Raw genomic sequence first — 22547 nt, 5'->3', positions numbered from 1 at the left:
TTATATTTTTCAGTTTTTAAATGACATTCAGTAGATATATTCAAATTGGCTAAATAACACAAGGTAAGTGGTTTGGAAAGTGGTTTATTTGATTCCCTTTAGAGAGCTAATTCCAAGATACACATTTTATCCATGAGTACATACAATGATTCAATGAACTAGATAACTGTCAGATCTCTAAAGTAACTATTAAATCTGAGGTAGAATAAAAAATGATTGTAGGCATTCTACCTTGACCATGTTCTTTACTGATCTGTTGTCCTTGGCTTTTGAGGTCATGGAAACAAAGAGAGGGATAAAATGTGGAGGGTAGAAGGATAATAGGATGAAAGGAGCCTTCCATAGATGTTTGAACCCACTAGTCTATAGGATTAGAGATAGATTTAGAGGATTCTCTCTCCCCCAAATCACTGAAGCTGTGGTAAGAGTTAATAGATGCCACTATACAAAGTTATCTCTTGATTAGCAACACTAATGGAGGTAAGCAACAATGAAAACATGCAAAGAAAAATTTTTAGTTGAATATGAAATGCATCATATGATTTTTTTGTCCTAAAGCAGATATAGGGTCCTAATTATATTTCACTCAGGCTGTTACTAAGTTAGCTTGTATTACCTGAATCTATACCTATTGCAGCAGAGGTAAGTGGCTGAGGCATGAATTGAGAGACTGGGAAAGGATATCCTCCAACTTAATTTTTGCCACAAAAGATCACATGTGGATAAACAAGAGTTAATTGGACATAATTCATGGAAAAAATCAAATGCTGAATTTGTAAACACTTCTCCAAAGACTATAAATGTTGCTGTCCCACCCCACCAAAAACCAAATTAAAGCTTTATCTATACTAACAGATATGTTTGACCCCAGCTACCCAGACACTGGCCTGGCCCTTCTAATCAACTTGAGTGCATCCTTTCCAAAACACATTTTGTGGAATTGGGCCTTTATGGCTGCATTTTCTTCACTGGACATCTCCCCCACACACTTTAGGACTCTGTCTTTTTCTCTTGCAGCGTGGTTCTCTGGTTTGAATGAGAACAGATGACCAATAGCTCCCAGTTTGCTGACAACTCATAGGAAAGATGCCTATAAAATGCCATGGGCCACCAAATGTTCTCTGTGAGGATGAGACTACCTGTCAAGGATGGATGGTTTCCATGTGAATTACTGATGAGAATGATCCAGAGTAAGTACTGACTGGCCTTCTTTAGTGTTCGAGGCACATGCCTGAATTTCTTGGGATAAAAATCATTCCCAGAAAGTTGCAAGACTCATCTGGGTGGAAGGACAAATCATTTTTTTTCTGCATGTTTTCTACGCACATTCCTTGCAATGTCTGCACGTGGAAGCGTCTCAAAAGTGTGACCAGGATAGCTTTCATCATCACCATGGCAATGTACTTTCCTGCACAGCTACGGGGCCCAAAACCAAATGGCTGAAAATACCTGTAAGGAACCTGTGAAAATGATCACACAATTAGCAGAGTCATTAAAGGCTAGAGTTATGCAGTCTCTGATTCACTCTGAAAACTGGTCGGTCAGAACACCCCGCTCTGGGGTCTCAGCCATACTCAGTAGCTCCTTCACTGAGAAGAACTTATTTGATGTAACTCAAATAAGCCCTTTTCTCCATCCAGTTTGATTCACCCCTACTCATACATACATAATCTCATACAGTCCCCAGTTTTGCTTTTCATGTAAATGTGCTGGTGTGAAGCAATGCAAATCATCTTATTACAATCATTTTAGTATACTCAACTAGCTCTGTGGAATAGCCACAGCTTTATTAGTGTTTTGCAAACCACCAAGGCAAAGATTGTTTTGGTGTGATGCCACATAACCTGATGAAAAGGGACAAATACAGGCAAAGATATAAATTCTTAATTAAACACCTAACTCATTTTAGTTGTGCAGAAAATTAATGAGAATCACATCTGTTTGTCTTGTCCACATCTGGACTTACATAGTGCCTGGCACATAGTAGATGTTCAGTAAATTTTTGTTGACCAGTTTCCTGATTTACATGGCATTATCTGGATTGTCTTTGCAGAAACTAGATGAATTAGAGTACCAGATTAATTAGCCATCATATTTTTACACCACACGTAAATGGAAAAAGAGGGTATTGAGGAAACTACCTGGATTATTTGGGTTTAAAAACATTGTTGCCTAAAATTTGACATAATGGAGGCAGCATCTTTAATATACATCAATTATAGAAAAAGAAAAAGCTTAATCTCTTCTAATTATTGTGTCCTGTTTAGAAAGGGACCTACTGCTCATGTGGCTATTTGATGAACCAAAGGCAAATTGCAAAAACCAAATCGTTTGATTTCCATGTGAAGCAGAGGTAGACTTTCCTTTGCCTAGATGGTGCTACTGCTGAATCTACGTGACGAAGTGCTAAGTTTAAATGGAAAAGTAGGCCAATTGGGTTAAACAAGATTCGGCTCATTTTAGCCAAATTAAGGGGCTGGATTTTTTCACATTTTAACCTATCGTGTAGCCACCATGTAGATACTTCCCAGAGCTGGACACCCAGCGTCCTCGGCTTGAGGACGAATATGGTAGCCACGTTCCAAGGTAGGGGACACATGTGCTCCTGAGGAGGCAGTGGAGGGGAACAAGTAAAAAGAATGAAATGTACATTGTGCAAACACACTGAACTAGTGTGGATTTAACAACTGACATTTTCAAGAGTGGCACACTCGATTTTAAGGAAGGGCTCTTACATTCTTTGCAAAGTTTTCAAGAGTAAATTCATTGGGCTTGGGAAAAAACTCGAGTCTATGCATTCTTCCAATATTCAGGATAATGTTAGTCCCCTTTTTCACCGGGTAGCCGTCAATTACGTCATCTTGTAGGGCTTTGCGCATGATGAAGTCCACTACAGGCTGGTACCGCATGCTTTCGTAAATGAAGTTTTCCACCACTTTTAATTTTGGCATATCATCAATCCTTATGTCTCTATCACCTGTGAGAATAGATAAAAAGGACAAAAGAGGTAATGTTAGTTTCCATATATGATGGGCATTAAAGTTATTTTTTTTCATAGAACAGTTTGCTTTTGGTTGAAAAAAAAGATATGTTTATAATTCTAATACCAGCAACTAAAGCCACATATGTTATGTTTGGTCCAAGAGTGTTTTATAAAAATTCAGATATAAAGCCAATTATCTTAAAACCTGGGGGCGTTTCATAGAAAAGACTGAATTTCCAGAAAAAAAATCCAAAAACTTGGTAACACTTTACCCACATTCCCACATGGCAACAGAAGGCTGAAGCTGAGGGGGCATGCATACTACAGTTCCATGTAGACCACACCCAGTCTGCTTCAAACATTAATCTTATCTGTCTGGTCTCTGAAGTCTTTGAGCTTTTGTCCCCTACTCTAAATTGTAGGAGACATTCATTCCCTCTCCTGACTTGTGAGCAAACTAGCACCACAACTGTTACAGAGATGGATGCACAGGCTGCTGTATAGTCAAAGTGAGACGGTGGGTTTAATCCAATTCAGTGAAATTTTCTCCTCTGGTTATCTGTGCAGACATTTGCCCATTCGTGTCACTGATAGCCCCTCCACATCTCATCCAGAGCAAACTTTTACAGCAGAGTGGGAAGAGCTCCCCTATTCCCACCATGATAAAATAGGTGCCTCAGATCAGCCTTGGGTGAGCTGGAAATTGACAGACCCCCTCAGTGACTCAGATTGTGCCTCACACTGGTCAAAGAGGCTCAGATTTCTCCATGACTTGGCCGAGCTTTACAACATCCTCAAGTGGGCTGCCACTTTTGCGGAATCAGCCCCGGGTCCTGAGGCAGCCCTGTCACAGTACAGTGAAGCCATTCAGGAAAGGTCTAGTTTGGTCAGAGAACCCTAACAGCCCTTCCCCTTACATTCTGCTCTTTGTACCCTCAAGGGTCCAGTGGGGTATGGGGTAGGGAGGTAGGAAGCCAGGCGATGGAGGAGGTGGCTAAAGACGTTCCCCAGGAAGTAACTACCACGTTTGTGGACACAGCACAGGAGGGAGCACAGATACGTGTGCAAATGGCTCTGCTGTTTTTCCATCTTTGCAGAGGTCTGTTGAAGTGTCAGGGGAACATCAAGAGGCACACACACTTTTCACCTCTCAAGGCAATTGCATTAAAATTGTATTAAAGAATTGTGGTCTCAAAAGCAAATTTTCCCCTTGTTCCCTGAACTCTATCCTTCTGTGGTGCCCTCTCTCTTCACTCAACTGAGCTTGCTAAGTTCCCTTTCTCCCTCGAGCCCATGAGCTCCATGAGGGCAGGGATGGTACTGGCTTGCTCACTGCTGTACCCCTGCACCTGGCATAGAACCTGACAACCTGATAGGAGGCACTCGAGAGAGCATTCTGGAATTTGGGGCCCAGATGTTATTCTGGTTCCTTTACTATCTACCTTGCCATGCAATTTCCCACCTATGTGATGCATCTGTAGGACTCTTCTCTCACATCTCTAACCCTTCTAAGAAATTCCCCCTTATTGTCAACTATTTCAAGCAGAACTCAAATTGGTTTTTAAAAGATGGTGCCCTTCCACAACCAGATAACTTGTTTCATGGGGACTGTGTAAAGTCAAGAGAGAAAAGTCTACATCGCGTGATATCTCTTTATGTCTGCAAGAAACATATTTTTAAAAGGATTACCCATGTAATCTTTCTTTTTAGAAATATATTTGTAAATTTGGAAGGAAATTACAAATGAGGAATTCCATTTTCTCCCAGAAAGTAATTCTGATTTCTTACAAATGTGGTAATGTTTCTTTGCAAACGTGGTACAGGGGCAGGATGATGCTGGAGCAGAGGCAGAGAAGTGAAGAGGGAGGGGTGGGAAGAGCTGAGCAGGGACCTGGTGGCTCCCCTGCAGAGGAGGGGAGGGCAAGGGAAGAAGTGGAGCCAGCATCGCTGGAGCGGAATAGAGAGGGAAACTCATCACTCCGCTGCCTTTGTTGTCACCCTTTCCTCCCCTTTCTGCCACCAACTCCATAAGAAGTTGACATTTCAGGAATTGTTTTTAAACTCTTTTATTTATTTGATGAATTCTTACCAACAACAGTCTGGATTTCCTCCATTACTGCCTCTTCAACCTTAGGGTGCTTTGCAATGAGAAACAGCATGAAAAACATAGAGACAGACATGGTGTCAGGGGCCGCGATCATCATTTCCAATATGCACTGGTTCACATTCTCTCTTGTCAGGTCGCCACGTTTCTGCACAATCAAAAGAGGGGGAAAAGTTGGAAAAAAGTGAATCAAAGTTTAAAAAAATGAGGGGAGGTGACACTTAAGGATTAAGAATCTCAACACAAAGAAATCATAGAAATTACACGTCTCCATAATTGACTGGGGACAATTTACATGATAATCTTCAGCTGAAAAAAAGAACAATTTAGCCAGTTATCTACGTATTTAATGTCTTTGGTCTCCCAGCCCCTCCTGTTTCCATATTTTGTATTGGGACACAGAATAGTTTCAAGCGTAAAGGTCAGTCTTACCAGAATGTCTAATGTGTGGGCTATTTGGATTGGGTACTGTAGAACTGCTAGAGAAAAGACTTAAAAGCAGAAATACTCAACGATTACAAAAGAAGATCTTTACAAACCCATACACAAACAGTCATAACATATGTTGTGTGGGAATTATGATTAGTCCAGGTCAATACCTCAGCAAAAATCAACTCAGTGGAAAAATCCATACAGTCTTCTAATTTCTCTGCTGTTGAAATCCTGTGTCTTTTTTCTTCTATCAGAATTTCCATGGCATCTTTCAAATCCTTGCTGGAAAAAAAGTCAAAATATAGTCTATTTGTACTTAGTTCAGACATCTAGCAAAACAGATTGATTTGCCATTTGTTTAAATAAAATTATTTGCTTTAATTAAAGCCATTGGTGCTCATGAGTAAGTGGTTGTATATTTTATTTCTTCACAAATATCCTTAAATTATATATATCTTATACTTCATGTTCAGGTACCGGAGTTAGCTAAGATTTTTAGATACTGGTAGCAATATCAAAGCTGTGACTTTTAGTTAAGGGTTAAAAACTGGTACCAAAAGGCTAAATCCAGCCACATTTTCCAATTTCTGATTTGGCAGGCATAGTGTTTAAATTAAAAAAATAAAACCCAGGAATGAATGCTTTACTGTTCCATGGGCACCTCCATTTCCTGTTGTCTTACACCTACACAGCTCACTTTTATTTGCCTAGTCCTGAAGACTACTGGGTTTGAGGTTCCTGTTGTAGACAGTAAAGTCAAGTGACTGAGTGAATTTATTTCTCATACCCTGTAATCTGTGCCATACTGTAAACACTGAACAAATATTTGTTGAATGAATGGTTAGCTGCATAAATATGTATATGCATATGTGTGGTCAAGGGACAAGCACCTTGGACAGAGGGTCAGTTTCTGCTGTAGAGTGTTCTCTTTCTATGTAACCTGCTTTAAGTCTCTGAGCCTAATATCTCTTTTAAAGTGAAGGGATCAGACTAGATGAACAGTAAGGTCACTTTGAGATCTAAATTCTACTTCTGTCCTTAAGTGTACATGTTCTTGCACAAATGTATTGTTCCCTGATCCTGGGAAACAATATTCTGTATTATGTCAAATGAACAACAAATCTTTCTTTCAAATTCACATTGACATGTCACCTATATGCTTAAATGCCCTGCTTATACTGTTGACATAAACAGCCTCTCTGTTTACTCCAGCTCAGCAGGAAAAGTAAGGGAAGATTCTTTAAGCTCCCTACCTTCTCAGAATTTTTAGTTTCTTTTGAACATCACAAGCAAGATATTTAAACATTCTGAGAGATATTCTTCAGGATAATATAGTAATTGTGTCACCCTGACTGAGGGAGCCACATATTGTATATCTCTGTGAGCGTGTCTACCCACACACCTCCATACACACCACGGAGATATTCACATTCATTCATTCGTCCACCTGTCCATTTATCCAGCAAGTATTTGTTAAGCATCTCCTGCATGCAAAGAACAGATATTCACTCAGTTGGTAGGCTGTGGTGCTCTCTTCCTAGTAGGCTGAGAATGCTCATAGCTTTTCTCCCTGAGCACTGGTCCCAAAATGGTCTGGGGGGGTGTTGGAATACCCCTAGACTTTGAATTTATGGGAGTTCCTTGATGGAACTGCAGCCACTACTGAGAAGTTACTTCCTGCCTGGGCCAGAATCCAAAGTGTTGCATCAGAGGCTTTTGAAAGCCCATGAGATCCCTCCTATTTAAGTTTAAAGCTGGCTCCACATAAATGTATGTACCTGAATTTATATATACCCTATAAAACTGGAAGAACTGAGCTCAATGACAATTTTCATGGAATAGAAAGTCTCTGAATAGCAAACACATATTACAAGAACATATGTGCAAGTTGCCAGCCTAGCCTACAAACACCTATTTAAGTATTATGTGGCTGAAAAGCCTTAAATTTGTTAAAATAAAAAGTAGAAAACAATACTGCTATAATATTTGGAATTAAAAGAGGTAAAAATATAAAATTGATTGGGGGGGGGGAGAGATGTCCCAGTATCCTTTCCACAGATGTGTTGTTTTAAAGTATTGGCATTATTGTAAAGACATAGGGGGAAGAGACGAAAAGATTTCCCCAGATCTTTATTACTTTTGGACATAGAAGATGCAAACCAGTTCACCAACCATTGGGAAAAGTTATATGTGTAGAAGGAATGTTGCTGAGCTAACTTTTACAGAAATCTAGGAGAAACTGTTATGCAGTCTCATGCAATAAGTTTCTATGGGTCCGATGGCCAAGACCAAGGCTAAACTAATGATCAAGAACTATACAATGAGACTCTTCAGACCACTACCTCCACCATTGCCAAATCTGATGACAGTGAAGAGACAAATCCTTTATCTAAATGAGTCTAATCACAGTAAGCTCTGGTGGAAATGTGTAAATACCCAAGTGTCCAAATCATTCACGTAATACTCATCAATCACATGAGAATATACAAAGCAACATCACGTTGGCATCCTCCCTAGAAACTAATATTATCAAATTCTAAAATCCATAAATAGGATGAAGTTGGATCTTCAAAGAAGTTTGGGAACTTTTAGAGATGGGGAATTTAAGATGATCATGGACCTCTGAAGAAAAGATGAACATAAGGAAGGGGGCGACTAACATATTTAGTGCCTCTAATACACCAGGGTCTGTGCTAATTGCTGTACTTGTATGATCTCATTAACTTATACCCCCACTCTAGAAGGTAGGCTATATTTTACTTTAAATAACTCCCAAGGCCATTTGGTTACTAAATGGTAGAGACAGGATACAAATCAGGACTATCTGCCTCTAGGTCCTATGGGTTTTCAACTGTTGGTTAGAGGTGGTAGTGTTTAGTGGCCATCTACTCACCCTCTAAAAACTCACTGACAAGTCTGACATTAGTCATTTGTTAAGTTGTCTGCTAGAATAGTCTAAGACCAAAACAAAGCCATTTAATGACAGTTTCAGGACCCCCGAAACACAAAATATATAACTAAAAAAAAAAATAATCACATATTTTATTGGAGTTCATTACATCCATTATGAAAAAGTTCTTTTGGGACTACTGTCAATTCTTACAAGTCGAATTATGTGATATTCATTTAGAAGCAATACAACTATAAATTGATTGTGTTTCCATTTTTCCAGATATGCAAAGAGGTTTTGACAGATATTAATGATAGAATCAGCTAACCCTCAACTCAAAATACATTGCCGTATCCCAGTGTCTGAAATGAAGCTCTCAGACCACACACTCAGCCCTCTTGCTGAGGAGCTGCCCAGCCAAAGGCTTCTTTACCCTTTGGCCAGGCCAAACGCAGGCCATAATTGCTGTGAGAAGTAGTCCATCACCAACTTAATCAATAGCTTCCTGTGGGCTCTCGACAGCAGAAAACATACTGAAGAGGCCAACAGCAGCAAAGACACAATGAAAAGAAACCAACGAAACAGTCTAATTGCATCCATAAATCTTCCAAACTTGGGTTACTTACATAGACTTCTCATACTTTTTGTATAGCCAAGAAATCTTAAAGAAGATGTCTGGTTTGAGAAGGAGAGCTTGCCATGCCTCAAAATAACCCTGGATCTTAACCACGATGGCATTTTCTGGAGAAAAAAAAAAAAAAAGAAAGGAAGAAAGAAAAAGAAAAACAGAGCAGTTGAGCAAAATGTGAGCTAAGAAGGGAGCTTTGAGCAAATAACATTCTCTGTAGCTTCTCCTACCAGTCTGGGGTTCTAAGGTGAGCAAGTTCCCACCCTCAGAGGACATTTTAGCCACGTGAATGCCACAGACAAATTAAGCACTAATTTATTCTGCTCAGTATTGAAATCGGCCAGGTTAACCAGAGGGCTGCCAGTTTTCAAGTTTGTGTTTGAGACATAGCCTAGACTCTCCCCTTGGCTGAGCCTCCAACTCTCTCCTGGTTTTCAGGACAAAGGGAACTAGTAATTATGGCTATTATGGCCTCAACTTTGGCACCTGGGAGGGCAAAAAGAAGAGCCTGTTAGGCAGCTAACAGCCACATCTTAGCTTCAGTTGGTGTTGGGTAAGCAGAGCCATTAAATGGATAATCTACTTGGATTACACACCTAATTAATTAATAATAATAGTTCATAATTAATCCTAAGTGTATTCCCACCTCATAGGGATTTATTCATTTTTTTCATAGACCTCATCACAGAGCTTTCATACTTATTTATGTTTAGTCCAGAGTGCAGAATTCACTTTAGTTTCTTCAGTACCTTGTCCTGGGCTTTGTGCATAGTCAACTTTTAATTAATGTTCTTTAAATTGAATACTTGAGAAAAGAAAATCCTTGCTTTTTTCCAATTATACCCCCTCAATACACAAAAGGGAAGTGAACAGACATTTACTTCTAGCTATTAAATACCAGCCACCCTGTTAGGTGCTTTGCAGAAAAGATTTTTAATTTAATCCCTACAATCTTGCCAGGGGAATAGTAGTGTCATCCTTTTGCAGCTGAAGAAACTGCAATTCATAGAAATTAAGCAACTTGCCCGCCACTATACAGCCTGAGGCAGGCCCTTAGGATGGAGCTGGTTCTGTCTGACCCCAGGGTGATGTCCTCTCTTCTTCGTTGCATTGGGTCCCTTAGGCAAATCGAGAGTTTAACAAGGACCCAGTGAAAAGGGACATAAATCTAACTCCGTATGGGTTATGCAAGTCCTCTGGCATCACAGTGTGGATCCATAAGCTAACGGAGAGATTTACAATTCCCCTTACGTGATTCTTCCTAACGATCAAGGTTAGAGGCGAACTGAGGAGCCAGGGCTTGTAAAATACGTGCCTGCCTAACTTTAGAAGGGATGTTTGCAGAACAGGCATGCTGGAGTGGAGTCCCTGTCTGAAAGGGAATGTGGTGAGAGGGTGTGACTAAAAATTCTGAGTGAATGGGGGCTCCCATCCAAATGGCAACAGTCAAAGTTTCTACAGCTCTCGTAAGGAGCAGCTAGAGTAGGGGAAACGAGGCGATGAGAGCTGGAGAGGAGAAAGGGAGGGCCTGTAGCTCGTCTGTTTGTCCAGTGTGGTAAGTCAGGCCGCATGCTCAGCTGAGTTGGGCAAGTGTTAAAACTATGCACTGTTCCTCTGCCTGGAATATTCCTCCCTCAGATCTGTACATGGCTCATGGCCTCACTTCATTCAGGCTATGTTCAAATGTCCTCTCTGCAGAGGCCTTTCCTGACCACCCTGTCCGTCATAGCCATGCCCACTCCCACTGACTCCCTATGCCACTTTCCATCCTCTAACCCTTTTTTGTTTTTTCCTCAAAGCACTTATTATTGCCCAATGTATTATTAGATATTTACTCGTTTTACTATCCATAGCCCCCACTGGAATGTAAGCTCCTTGAAAGCAAAAACATTATCTGTCTTGTTAACTGCTCTATCCCCATAACCTAGAACAGTGCCTGGCATAAAATAGGCAGTCAATAAATATTTGTTGAAGGAATGTATGAATCAATGCATGAATTAATTCAGGAAAAATCACATTAAGCTGGACATAATGTCAACAGCAGAAAGGATTTAATCCAAATGATTAGTGTTCGTTTTCTGGTTCTAGTAGAGTTGCATGCACATATTTTAATATTCATTTCCATATCATAGTGAGGAAAGTAGTCTTTTGAGTGAGACGTCTTTTTGGTGTCGTTATAAATATTAAACAGCAAACATATATGTAAAAGCAACTTTTTATATTATTTGACACATAATAGATACTAAATTAATAGCATCTATTATCATCATTTCCATCAGCAGCAGCAGCAGCATTTTAGAGAGTCAAAGTTCTTGTGTTTAGTAGCTTTGAAGTGGGGATGTGTGTGCGTGTGTATGTATATATATATGTATATATACACATATATACTCCAGGCCCAAAAGAGTGGTTGGCAAACAGATCACATTAGATAAGTTTTGACTGTGTAGAATCCCATTTCCTACAATAATGAGGAGAGATACAAAAGAAATAGAAGCTGGCCCCTACTTCATGGAACTGTATACCTTAGAAGTGAACAAGGCAGAAATACTAGGGGAAGATCCTTAGCAATACTTAGAAATGTTTAAACAAGAGCAATGTAAAAACACAAATGTTCACTTTAGTCTGCTATCCCCGTCATCCCCTGTCCAACAAAAGGTAGAATGCCGAGGCACGAGAATGAAAATTTCAGTACCATCCAAGGGGATCCTCAAGAAGAGCATGTTAGAGGTGTCCAGCATGATGCGCCGCATGAGGGTCAGCACGTCAATATAGCCCGACTCAGTGGTTACCTCCGTCAGCCTGTCCAGGTGCGTTACAATGGACTGAACGCAAATTGCCACCATCCGAACAAGCCCAGGGCCTGACAAAGCTGAAGGGTACACATCAGAGAATCAGCCATCGTGAACGCCACAATTTTTTATTCAATAATTGGGTGGAAATATTCATATTACTTTTCATACTTTTCTGAGTTCTCCTAATTTTCTACAAGCATGTGCTACATTTATGGTTAAAAAAGAATGAATGAATATTATTTTAAACAAACTATTCAAAATTAAACTTTGCTTCATGCTCTGGAAAATCACTTGCGCAATTACAAGTGAAACAAATAGTATTTGTGGTCATAAATCACAAATCAGTGATTTTTCGTATTTATTGTATATATTTCTCTCTAAAGAAGGTATGGGTTTGGCCAGATCATATTTATTTTGTGTTTCAACAGGTGGCAGAATATTACTAAAGAACTAATCAAATTGGACCTTAACTACTTGATCTAAGGTGCATCCTGCTTAATTGCAGGTTATATGTGTAAAACATTAGACTTACAAGTTACCAAAAGTGCCCTTCTCTTAACTGTGATTTATCTTCAAACTACTTCCAGTAGTTTACTCAAACAATGGCATAAGAGCTAAGCAATCGTGTGTTTCCTTAGCAGTTTTCACCAGTGAACTGGGACATCTTTCAAGACAGTGACAAGCACTTATTAACATTGTACAAGGGCACTTCAAAAAATTCATGAAAATTTTGAATTAAAAGGTAATACAAATCTTTCCCTGAACTTTTGAAGTGCCCTCCTACTTCAAGTCAATTGTACATGGGGGCCCTCAATACATATTTGTCAATTAGAGGAATGAATGAATGAATGAAAATGGGTAGAGTGAGCTGGCTCTGATCTCACCCTTGCTCTGTTCTTGACCATCTGAGCAGTGGCTAGTGGGTCCTGATTGTAGGTGATCTATCGTGACAGTTTAACGCTTAATGTCCCCCTTTCCCTCTTTGTCCTACGTTTCTTTAATCTCTCTTTTTTATGTCTTTTATTATTCAGACTTGCTGTTCAAGTCAGAGTCCTTGAAGTGAAATGAAAAATCCTGGGGATCTTTGTAGACTTAACTCCAGTAGAGTCTCTCTCTCTCTCTCTCTCACTCACTCTCTCTCTCTCTCAAAGGAAGAAAAAAAACCAGTTACACTGTGGAACCCCCATGCCTGAAGGCAGACTTTGCCAATAAGAAAGGAGAACTGAAGAGTGGTCCTAGACTCTTAATCTTTCCATATATGTAAAAAGGAAGGTTGGGGTAGGAGCATAATCTCTGACTGTAGGAAGGACTTGGCAGATACGAAAGGCCAGGAAGTTGTCCTCTGGGTGACTACCACATCCGCATGTGGGACAAGGGATTATTTGATGACTCAGCCCTCTGCATGGAAGGGTCAGCTTTGAATATCACCGGTGGTTTTCTCCCAAGCTAATGCACAATTTGCTTCTCCATCCAAGAGCTTGAAACGACCTTTTCAAATTTATAGACAAAATGTACTATCATTGCTTATAGGTGGTGGTATGATTTAGACATGATTTAATTTTTTTAAATGTGCTAAAAAGTACTGCATCTATCCAGGTCAAAAGAAAATTGAGCAAGTAATCTGTAAATTCCATTAATATAGATAACTCTCTTGGCAGTTTTGGGAAACACATGCTCTTTTTCTCTGCCCCCCGAATTCCCACTCCCACCATCTCCCAGGATGGGCCATTGTGCTTAACTATTTCTTCACAGACACAGCTGGTAAGTCAATACTTTCACTAATGTTACTGACTGATTTAGATACCAAAACCTGTCCTGAACTTTCTACTATATCAGAAAAGCCAATAAGAAATCTAACTCTAAAGGGAGATTCGTCAAGATGCTTAGGACTCTCACCAATTATAAAAATGTCAGACATTACAGTGAACTTTAAATAAGCAATAGCCCCTTATTTTTGGCCTGTAATTGACTCCAGTTCTATAATATTTTTAATGGAAAATCTGATCTTCTATGTATAGGGCTAATATTTTAAACAGTCACAAAGATGTTTTGATTAATTTAATTTCCAAGGGCTGTAGTTTCCACGCTTATCTCAGGCCTGTGGCCTTCCCTCCACCTGCCCTGCATCCCTGCAGCAGCTCCTGACTGTTCTCCCTGCTCACAGTCATGCTTCCTTCCAAGCAGTCGTTCACTCTGCTACCACAGGGATTTTTCTGAAATGCAAATACATTCATGTCGTTCTGCTTAAAATCTTTAGTGATTCCCCATAACATCTGAGGTAAACTCAACTCCTTGGCTTACCAGAGGGGTCCTTGGTGATCTGGCCCTGCCTTCCCCTGGCCTCCTCCCTGCATGTATCCATGCCAGGCACAAGGGCCTACCGACAGGTCCCTGACATGTCATGTTGATTTACCCTTTTCTGCTTTTGAATATCTTTACTCCTGGGATGTCTTTCTTTGTCATACTTTCTTAATTAGGTAGCTTTTACCTTCTTTCAAAACTCATCATAAGCATCCACTCCTCTGAAAATTCTCCCCTGTCCCCTCAGTGGCTGTGGATGGAACGTTTGTCTGTGTTCTGTGCCACTCTGTGCACATGCCTCTAGCATTACCATCACCTGGGATGGTACTTGATGGTTTGCCCCTTCCCAGTGTCCCCTAACCCCCATTATAAGTTCCTCAAGGGACCATGTCTTGTCATTGAATCTTGGCACCTTGAGAGAACAGTAGTTTGTTAAACAAATGGATAAATTCAGAGACTCTATTAGCTCTTCCATGTCAGGGTGGAGGATATTGGCATGTGAAAGTTAACTGCTCCTAGATACTAGTTCATATATTCCTGATACATCTGGGCCAAAGACAAAATAAAATAAAACTTACATTTCCATGGGATCTTATAGCATTATTTCATTTGTTCTTCACAATAGCCCTAGAGTGTAAGTTTTATAATATTTATCACCTTCTATGGATGAGGAAATGGACCTTGGAAAGGCTAAGTGACTTGCCCAAGGTCATGTGGCTAGTAAGTGGCAGTGCTGGGATTTGAATTCACTACCAATAACTCTGAGTCCTATACCTTTTTCCATTAACTTATTCTGCAAATTTGTAAGGCACGAGGAAACTGGTCTGCCACAAGCTGAGTGGTAGGTAGAATAACTGCCCTCCAAAGTTGTCTGAGGCCTAATCCCAAGAACCTATTAATATGTTACATGGAAAAAGTGACTCAGCAGATATGATTAAGGTTAAGGACCTTGAGATGGGGAGATTATTGTGGATTATCTGGGTGGCCCCACCTTAATCACACAAGTCCTTAAAAGCAAGGAAACTTTCCTAGCTGAGGTCAAAGTCAGAGAGAGATGTGATGACAGAAGGAGGGTGAGAGAGATGGAATGTGAAAAAGACTTGACCCACTGCTGCTGGCTTTGAAGGAAAGGGATGCAAGCTAAGGAGTGTGGGTGGCCTCTAGAAGCTGGAAAAGGCAAGGAAAAAATTGTCTCCTAGAACTTTCAGAAGGGAACATAGTCTTGCCGACACCTTGATTTTAGCCTGTTGAGATCCATGTCACACTTTTGACCTATAGAACTGTAAGATAATGAATGTGTTATCTCAAGCCACGTAGTTGTGGCAATGTATTACAGCAGCGATAGGAAACTAATACACTGGGGTCTACAACAGAGATGTGCTGAGTCTTGGTGTGGGCAGCTCTATAGGGTGGGATCAACACTCCACAGGCACCAGCAGTGGCGTGGCTGTTCCCTGTCGTAGCAGCCAGGCAGGGGGCAACTAGATTCACTACAGAGGCTGGCTGGAGAGAAGACTATCGATGGTACAGGATCAGACCTAAAATCCATCTAGCCCTAGTTTCCATCACTGACAAGATTTCCAGGGCACAATTACTGATGTTACACATGTCTATTCCCCAATAGCTTTATTTCCAGCATGATATAGTAAAAGGGGGAAATCACTGAAAAAGGAGGCTTGGAACTGGGTCTCAGCTTACTGTGTTGCCTGGGCGAAAATCATAACTTCTCTAGGACTTTATTTCCTCAACTATAAAACTCAGAGCCTAGACAAGACAGCATATACAGTTGTTCTCAGTTCTAATATTCTCTAATGTCATTCCCAAATTGCTTTCAGCCAGAACATCTGGGCTGTCCGTCGGTGATTCAGCAAACACATTGTTTGACAGTGTTTAAATCAAACATATGGCTGACGCACTAAATTCTTCATCTTTTCTACACATCCATGAAATTACTTCATACATCAACAGGAAGAAAAGAATTAGTGATGACTAAACACGTAGGCTCTGGGGTTGTACCCCGGGTCATCATTTACTAATGTTGGAACCTTGGGCAAGTTACTTAACTGCTTTATGCCTTAGTTTCCTTATCTGTAAAATGTAGGTGATAAGAGTAGTTACCACATGCTGTGGGATTAACACAAGTGCTTAGAACAGTGCCTACTGCACAGTAAGGGTGTAATGAATGTTCGCTCTTCTTCCTATTATTATGCCAAAATTGTGGAGCAGCAGAATTTAAGATACGATTGCAGAAAAAGGAACATTCAGAGACAAAAGAGTAGAATGTAGCCAGGTATCCGCTTACCTTTTATAAAGAAAGGCCGAATTACTTTCCAGAGGTCTGGATTATTGTTAAAGATGATGCCATTCTCATGCATACCCACGCACTGCAACCCAAGTTTGCTGCCAAATCGGGAGATGTAGTGATTGTGCTTCATTACATGGAACATACTTGAGGACCTGAAAAAAAAGCAAACCTTGGTATGAATTTTTAAGGGTGAGGATAACTCATGGTGATGCAGTTTTGACTACGATGTGGCTCTCTTACAAATGCATGTTGATCTAAATGCAGTGCATGATTTCTAGTATTCAGGTTGAGTGAGCACTTCTGTTAGCATGAGAACATTCTTCTCCAGCTGAAATCATTTCTACCTACTGACTCCCTGTCTGAGCATCGCAAAAGATAGAAACACACACACTTCATTCCTTATTGTCCTTTCTTCTCTGACTCCAAGTCACCAATAGACAACCTCCTATTGGGGTCCGAGTTGCAAGGCTGTCAAGAAGCTGAAACCTCCATACCACCAGAGTCATGAGAACCTCCAGCTTCCCAGGTACCATCTAGCCCCATTCCAGACAGTGCCACCCCCTGCAAAAATGAGACACAGAATCGGGAGTTGCTGGGATGATTAAAGTCTTGCTCTGTTAGTTGGGAACCAGCAGTTCTGCCTAGTATCACCCATCCCCCAGAATCTCTAATCAGGCCTGGCCCCTCCAGTGGGGTATCATTCTGGAATTGAAGGGATATCCCTGTGAGCACTTCTTCTGGCTCTGGGCTGGCCTGGAAGGCTCCCTGTGGTGGTAAGAGAAGCTCTCTTGGGGATTCACATCCCATCATGGTTCATCAAGGTCTCCAGGGTCACAGGGTTTTCTCATGATATAGGATGCGGCGAGCCATTAGATAGCGCAGTTTGCATGGTGGCCAATAGCGCCAATTCAAGATGCATAAAATGTCATTGGTATTATCCTTATAGATGTTGTCGTTACTTTTTTATTTTGGGGAACTTTATATAGGTTTTCATGTATTCATTGCAACTTTGGTCCTCCCTCCCCACTTCTCACTAAAATTTTTTCTCAACTGCAAATTCTCCCACTATGGAGGTCTTCAGAACACATAACCCTCAAAACTTGGAAGTGGCTACTGTAGTATGCAACTGGTTCTCCAACGGGGTTGAAGAGGTTGTCTCAACCTTTGCTCCTCCCTCTCAAAGTTCACACCTGACTCCTAAAAGGAGGACTTTGCTTTAGTGAGGTTGTTTTGTTAATGCCTGCCAGAACGCAGTCCCGTAGAAGACACTACGCCAAAAGAGCTCTGCTCTGGCTGAATGTATTAGGCCGGGAGCTAAGTATTAGTCAAACTCTCACATTTGTGATGTGTTCCATAGTCCTATTTAAACTTTTAAAATCAAGCCCTTGAAATAATGCAGTGCCAAGGAATGAAAACAGAATTACTATCATGTAAATTACTTATTTGCTATTTGTATCAGGAAAAAAAAATGCTATTTTCAAATGAAAACATTGTCTATTAAATCAAATTTTCTCCTGATTTGATTCCAGATAATCTTCATCAAATGATCATCCCAAGTTTTGGACAAGTTTTCCTTTTCCTAGCAACAAAACAAAGACAAAAATCCAGAGCTGGCTGGTTAGCTCAGTTGGTTAGAGCACAGCCTTGTAACACCAAGGTCAAGGGTTCAGATCACCAAGGTCAAGGGTTCGGATCACCAGGGTCAAGAGTTTGGAACCCCAGCTGCCAAAAAAAAAAAAAAAAATTCTAGATGCTTCAATTTATATTCTGGGGAAATTGATAGAAAAATCATGCTGCAGAAAGGACCAAAATTCTTACTAATTAAAATATTTGAAAACTCTTCCTTTTCTTACCTTCCCCTACCTCATTCTATAATTAAAGCAGAAAGTAAGAAATTTTTATAGTCTTTGTTCACAAACTTGTATCTAAAATTTTTAAGTACTTAGAGGACAAGCAGCAAACTATTTTTCTGCTCTGACCCCTCAGGCTTCTGAATGCTGCATTAATCACATTTGCCTGTCTATTTCTCTTAAGGAATTGCTAATCAATTTTTAAAAGAGAGAATAAGAAACTCCAAACAAAAGACAAACCTCCAAACGTAAAACTAACTCAATCGAATGTCCTTTGGTTAATAAAGACCTAACTAGTTAAAATCCATGTGTCCCTTAGGGGGCGCCAATATCTCAGCTATTTAGAGTCAGAGGCTCAAACTTGGCAAGGACACAGAGCCAATCAATCAGGCAGAACAACACAACACAGCAAGTGAAGTGTGACCAGCCACAGAAGAGCAACTTAAAACAAGGTCATTCATCAAAATTAGGCTGGATTTATCTAACCAGAGTAAATTGGGAAAGTGAAGAAGAAAGGTTGGTGAAGAGCTGGGGACCCAGACGGGAGCTCCTCCTGGCAGGCAAGACAGACCTGGCTCCACCGTGTGGGTCAGCAGCACCGGTTGAGGGAAATGTCACACTGACTGTTTGGGAGAGTGAGGATTCCTTACCACTTAGGAGACAGCAAATGAGTCCCCAAGTTCAGAAGGGACAGTGGGCAGTGTAAGGTGCCTGGTCACTGGGGTCATTATTTTTCCTAAACATGACTGAAGTCATAAGCATCTCCAAAGATGGCAAACCTATTGTCTATTCAAAATGAAAAGTAGCCAGGAAGTAAGCTCTTAGGGTTAAGGAGAAAGCCACCTAAGTTCTGAGTTTAAATGACTCACACACCTGTGGTCAGGTACAGTAGTGCTGTGTGCTAAAAATACAGAGAAAGCAATTAACGGAATAATTGGTACCAAACATTTAAAAACACTTGCCCTGTGTAGACCTGTGCTGTGCCCAAGACTTATGTTCTATCAATCACCTTTTCACTGCCCTTTAAGCCTCTAATAGTCTCACTTACCAAGCTTAAATTCTAGGTTAAATTCTGTAATCACCCTAACCAAGTGATCAAATTTAGCACTGCTGCTTGTGGGACAACCTGTCTCCTGATGTGATGTACTACCAGGGAAGTATTATTACAAAACTGTGTTTACCATTAGACCTAATTTTTAGTTTACAAAAAAATACAGAGAATAGAGGAATATATTAAATGACATCATGATGAAACAATGAGAGAAATTCAGAATGTGGGATATCCTATAAGACAACTGACCCGGTCTTTTCAAAAGGTCAACATCATGGCAGGGAAAAGTGAGGGGACTATTTTTTCAACTTTCCTGTTCATTTGGAAAATTTCTTAATAAAAAGTTGCAAAATTTTTTATTGTCAATCATTAAAATTAAAATATCCTTCTGTGCGTCCTCAACTCCCTTGACTCTCTCCTTACTTTGTCACCACTGCCTGCTAAAACCTCAACTGTGGCTGAATCCCACTCTTTGCTTACTCTGTGCTTGCACCTAGTGGATGAATTGTGCTGGGGAAAGAAGAACAGACAGACACACACACACACACACACACACACACACACACACACACACACACACACACACACACACACACACACACACACACACACACTGATGGGTCTCTGTTGAATTCAAGTGGGCCCTTAGTGCAGCTGGTAATTCTACTAAATTTCCCCAGCCTGTTCACTCTCTCACTCTTGTAGATTACTATTATATCCTCCCCCCTCAGTCTCAGTTAAAGACTTTATTTCCTATTTTCCTAAGAAAATAGAAGCAACTAGAAGAGAATCTCCACAAGTCCCCTATATTCAACTTTTACTCCTGTTACTATGGATGAGCTGCCAAGTCCTTATTTAAGGCCAACCCTTCCACTTGTCCCTGAGACCTCCTCACATCTCACCTAGCACACCCCTTTCTTTCTCCTCCACCAACAATTTTCCTCTGTCATTGATCAACTCACATGTTCCCAGCACAACTCACATGCTGTAATTTCTCCTATCTCAAAAACCAAAACTCCTTTGACCGCACATCCTCTCCAGCTACTGTCCCATTTCCTTCCTCCTTTATGGAAAAGTCCTTGGAAGATTGGTCTGCATGTGCTGCCTCTGATTCTTCTCCCTCATTCTATTCTCTGGTCAGACATTTGCCCCCACCACCCCATTGAAACTGCTCTTGTCAAGGTCACCCATGACTTTTCTGTGGCTAAATGCAATACTCAGATCTCCATCCGTTCACTTAACCCATCAGCAGTATGTAACGTGATTCACAGTTTGCTCCTCCCCGATAAGCATGGTTCACCTGGCTTGCAGACCACCGCACTCGTCTGGTTTTCCCTTCTCTGGCTGTTCCTTCTCCATCTCCTTTGCTAATTTCTGACCACTTCACATTGGGAGGTCTCAAGGCTCAGTCTTCCCTACTCAACATCCCACTCAGATGTGTACTAGGCATGTCGAGTCTAACATGTCCGAAACGGAAACCTGATCTTTCCCCATTTCAAACTTGCTCCACCTATCTCAGGTAGCAATGCCCTCATTCCTCCAGGAGTTCAAGGCCAAATCCCGGCGTCACCTTGGCTCTTTTTTTCTCTCTCACACTCAACATCCAATCTGTCAGCAAGTCCTGTTGATTTTGCCTTCAGAATATGCCCAGAATTTTACCTCACTATCTTATCCTTGTACTGCTGTCACCTGGACCAGCCACCATCATCTCTTGCCTAACTGGTCTATCTGCCCCGTTCCCTTGTCCCCTTACCACCTATTCTCAACAGAGCAGCCATAATAATTTTGCTGAAACATGAATGAGTCTGCTTAAACTCTTCAATGGCTTTCCATCTTATGCAGGGTAAAGGCTAGAGTTGTTACGATGGCCTGCAAGGCCTGACACGATGACTGGCCTCATCTTTACTATTCTTCTGCTCAGCCACTCTGGTATCCTTGTAGCTCCTTGAACACTTCAGACAGGCTCTCACCTCAGGGCCTTTGAACTTGCCATTCCTTTTGTCTGGAATGCTTTTGCTCCAGATCTCTGCAATGGCTCACTTCCTCACTTCCTTTGGGTCTTTATTCAAATGCTGTCTTTTCAATGAGGCCTGCCTTGACCACCTATTGACAATTGCACCCCCAACCCCCTTCTCTACTTTTTTTCTATTTAGCACATATCTTCCTGATAATAGTATGCCCAACCATCCCGGGTTGCCTGGGACTGTCCCAGTTTTAGCACTGAAAGTCCCACATCTTGGGAAATCCCCTGGTCCCAGGAAAACTGAGAAAGTTGGCCACCCTACTGATATACTATATATTTTACTTGTTTATTGTGAGTATATTAATGATACCTTGTTCCACAAAGGTAGGGATATTAGGCTGATTTGTTCACTGCTATATTCCCAAAGCCTAGAACTATACCTGGTATACAGAGTAAGTTGTCAATACATTTTTATTTAATGAACAAATGGAGAACCAATAATAACTATTATAACTTAGGATCATCCAGTGCTTATAATAAATAATATATCCAGTGTATATAATAAATCTCAATATGTATGTTGAAAGAATAAATGAATTCTCCATAAACTTACACACAATTAAGACAGATTTGCAAATATAACCCTAGTTAGTACATTAATTGCTAACAGATATGCAAATATAACACCAATTAGCATGTTAATGGATAATTCTCCTTTACGGATATTACACAAACCCTTTTTTGTATTTGTGACAAAAACTAACATACACATATAGTGGAAGTATAGTGTCAAGCACAGCATCTGCAAACCTTCATTCATTTAGATGTGGCTGCCCCGGGGGGAACCAAGCGTGCTTTATCTACAGATGACCAAAGGGACCTACCTCCAGGCCACCGCATTGTGCGGTCAGCATCCCATGCCTCGCTTCCTCCCCTGAAGTTCTGCAGCCCCTACCACTTTGGGACTAAGCTGCTTGGACAACTTGGCTCATAATCTCTACACAGTTGTAATGACTACAGACTTCAAACTTTTCAAAAGAAAAAGAAATCTGGCAAACTATTCAAATAAAAATAAAAAGCTTTCTAAAGTCCAATGGGGTCTTTTCAAGAGGTACGGGTCGTTCTGAAAGGGACGTGAAGAGCAGGCAAGGAGAGGAGATGCGGACAAACATGTCCAATTCCCGCAGGGAGCTCAGCCTTTAACAACAAAATTGAGCGGCTCTGAGGCAATTAAGGAGAACACAAAGA

The 22547-nt window shown here is 40.8% G+C and overlaps 1 protein-coding gene across 1 annotated transcript; it reads right to left on the bottom strand.

Annotated features, from left to right (window-relative positions):
- Nucleotides 1–68: 68 nt before the first annotated feature.
- Nucleotides 69–22543, bottom strand: LOC134372173 (aromatase). Its single transcript, XM_063089467.1, has 8 exons — nucleotides 22184–22543; nucleotides 16433–16587; nucleotides 11730–11906; nucleotides 9036–9150; nucleotides 5687–5801; nucleotides 5073–5235; nucleotides 2736–2977; nucleotides 69–1460 (listed from the first exon to the last, which is right to left on the bottom strand). The coding sequence occupies exons 2-8, from the start codon at nucleotides 16575–16577 to the stop codon at nucleotides 1212–1214; spliced, it is 1206 nt and encodes a 401-aa protein (XP_062945537.1). The 5' UTR covers nucleotides 16578–16587; nucleotides 22184–22543; the 3' UTR covers nucleotides 69–1211.
- Between the last annotated feature and the right edge of the window lie 4 nt (nucleotides 22544–22547).

The sequence above is a fragment of the Cynocephalus volans genome, chromosome 3, assembly GCF_027409185.1.
Source record: "Cynocephalus volans isolate mCynVol1 chromosome 3, mCynVol1.pri, whole genome shotgun sequence".
In the NCBI taxonomy this organism is placed as follows: Eukaryota; Metazoa; Chordata; class Mammalia; order Dermoptera; family Cynocephalidae; genus Cynocephalus; species Cynocephalus volans.
Note: the sequence above shows the minus strand (reverse complement) of the source record. Positions and strands in the feature narration are given on the sequence as shown.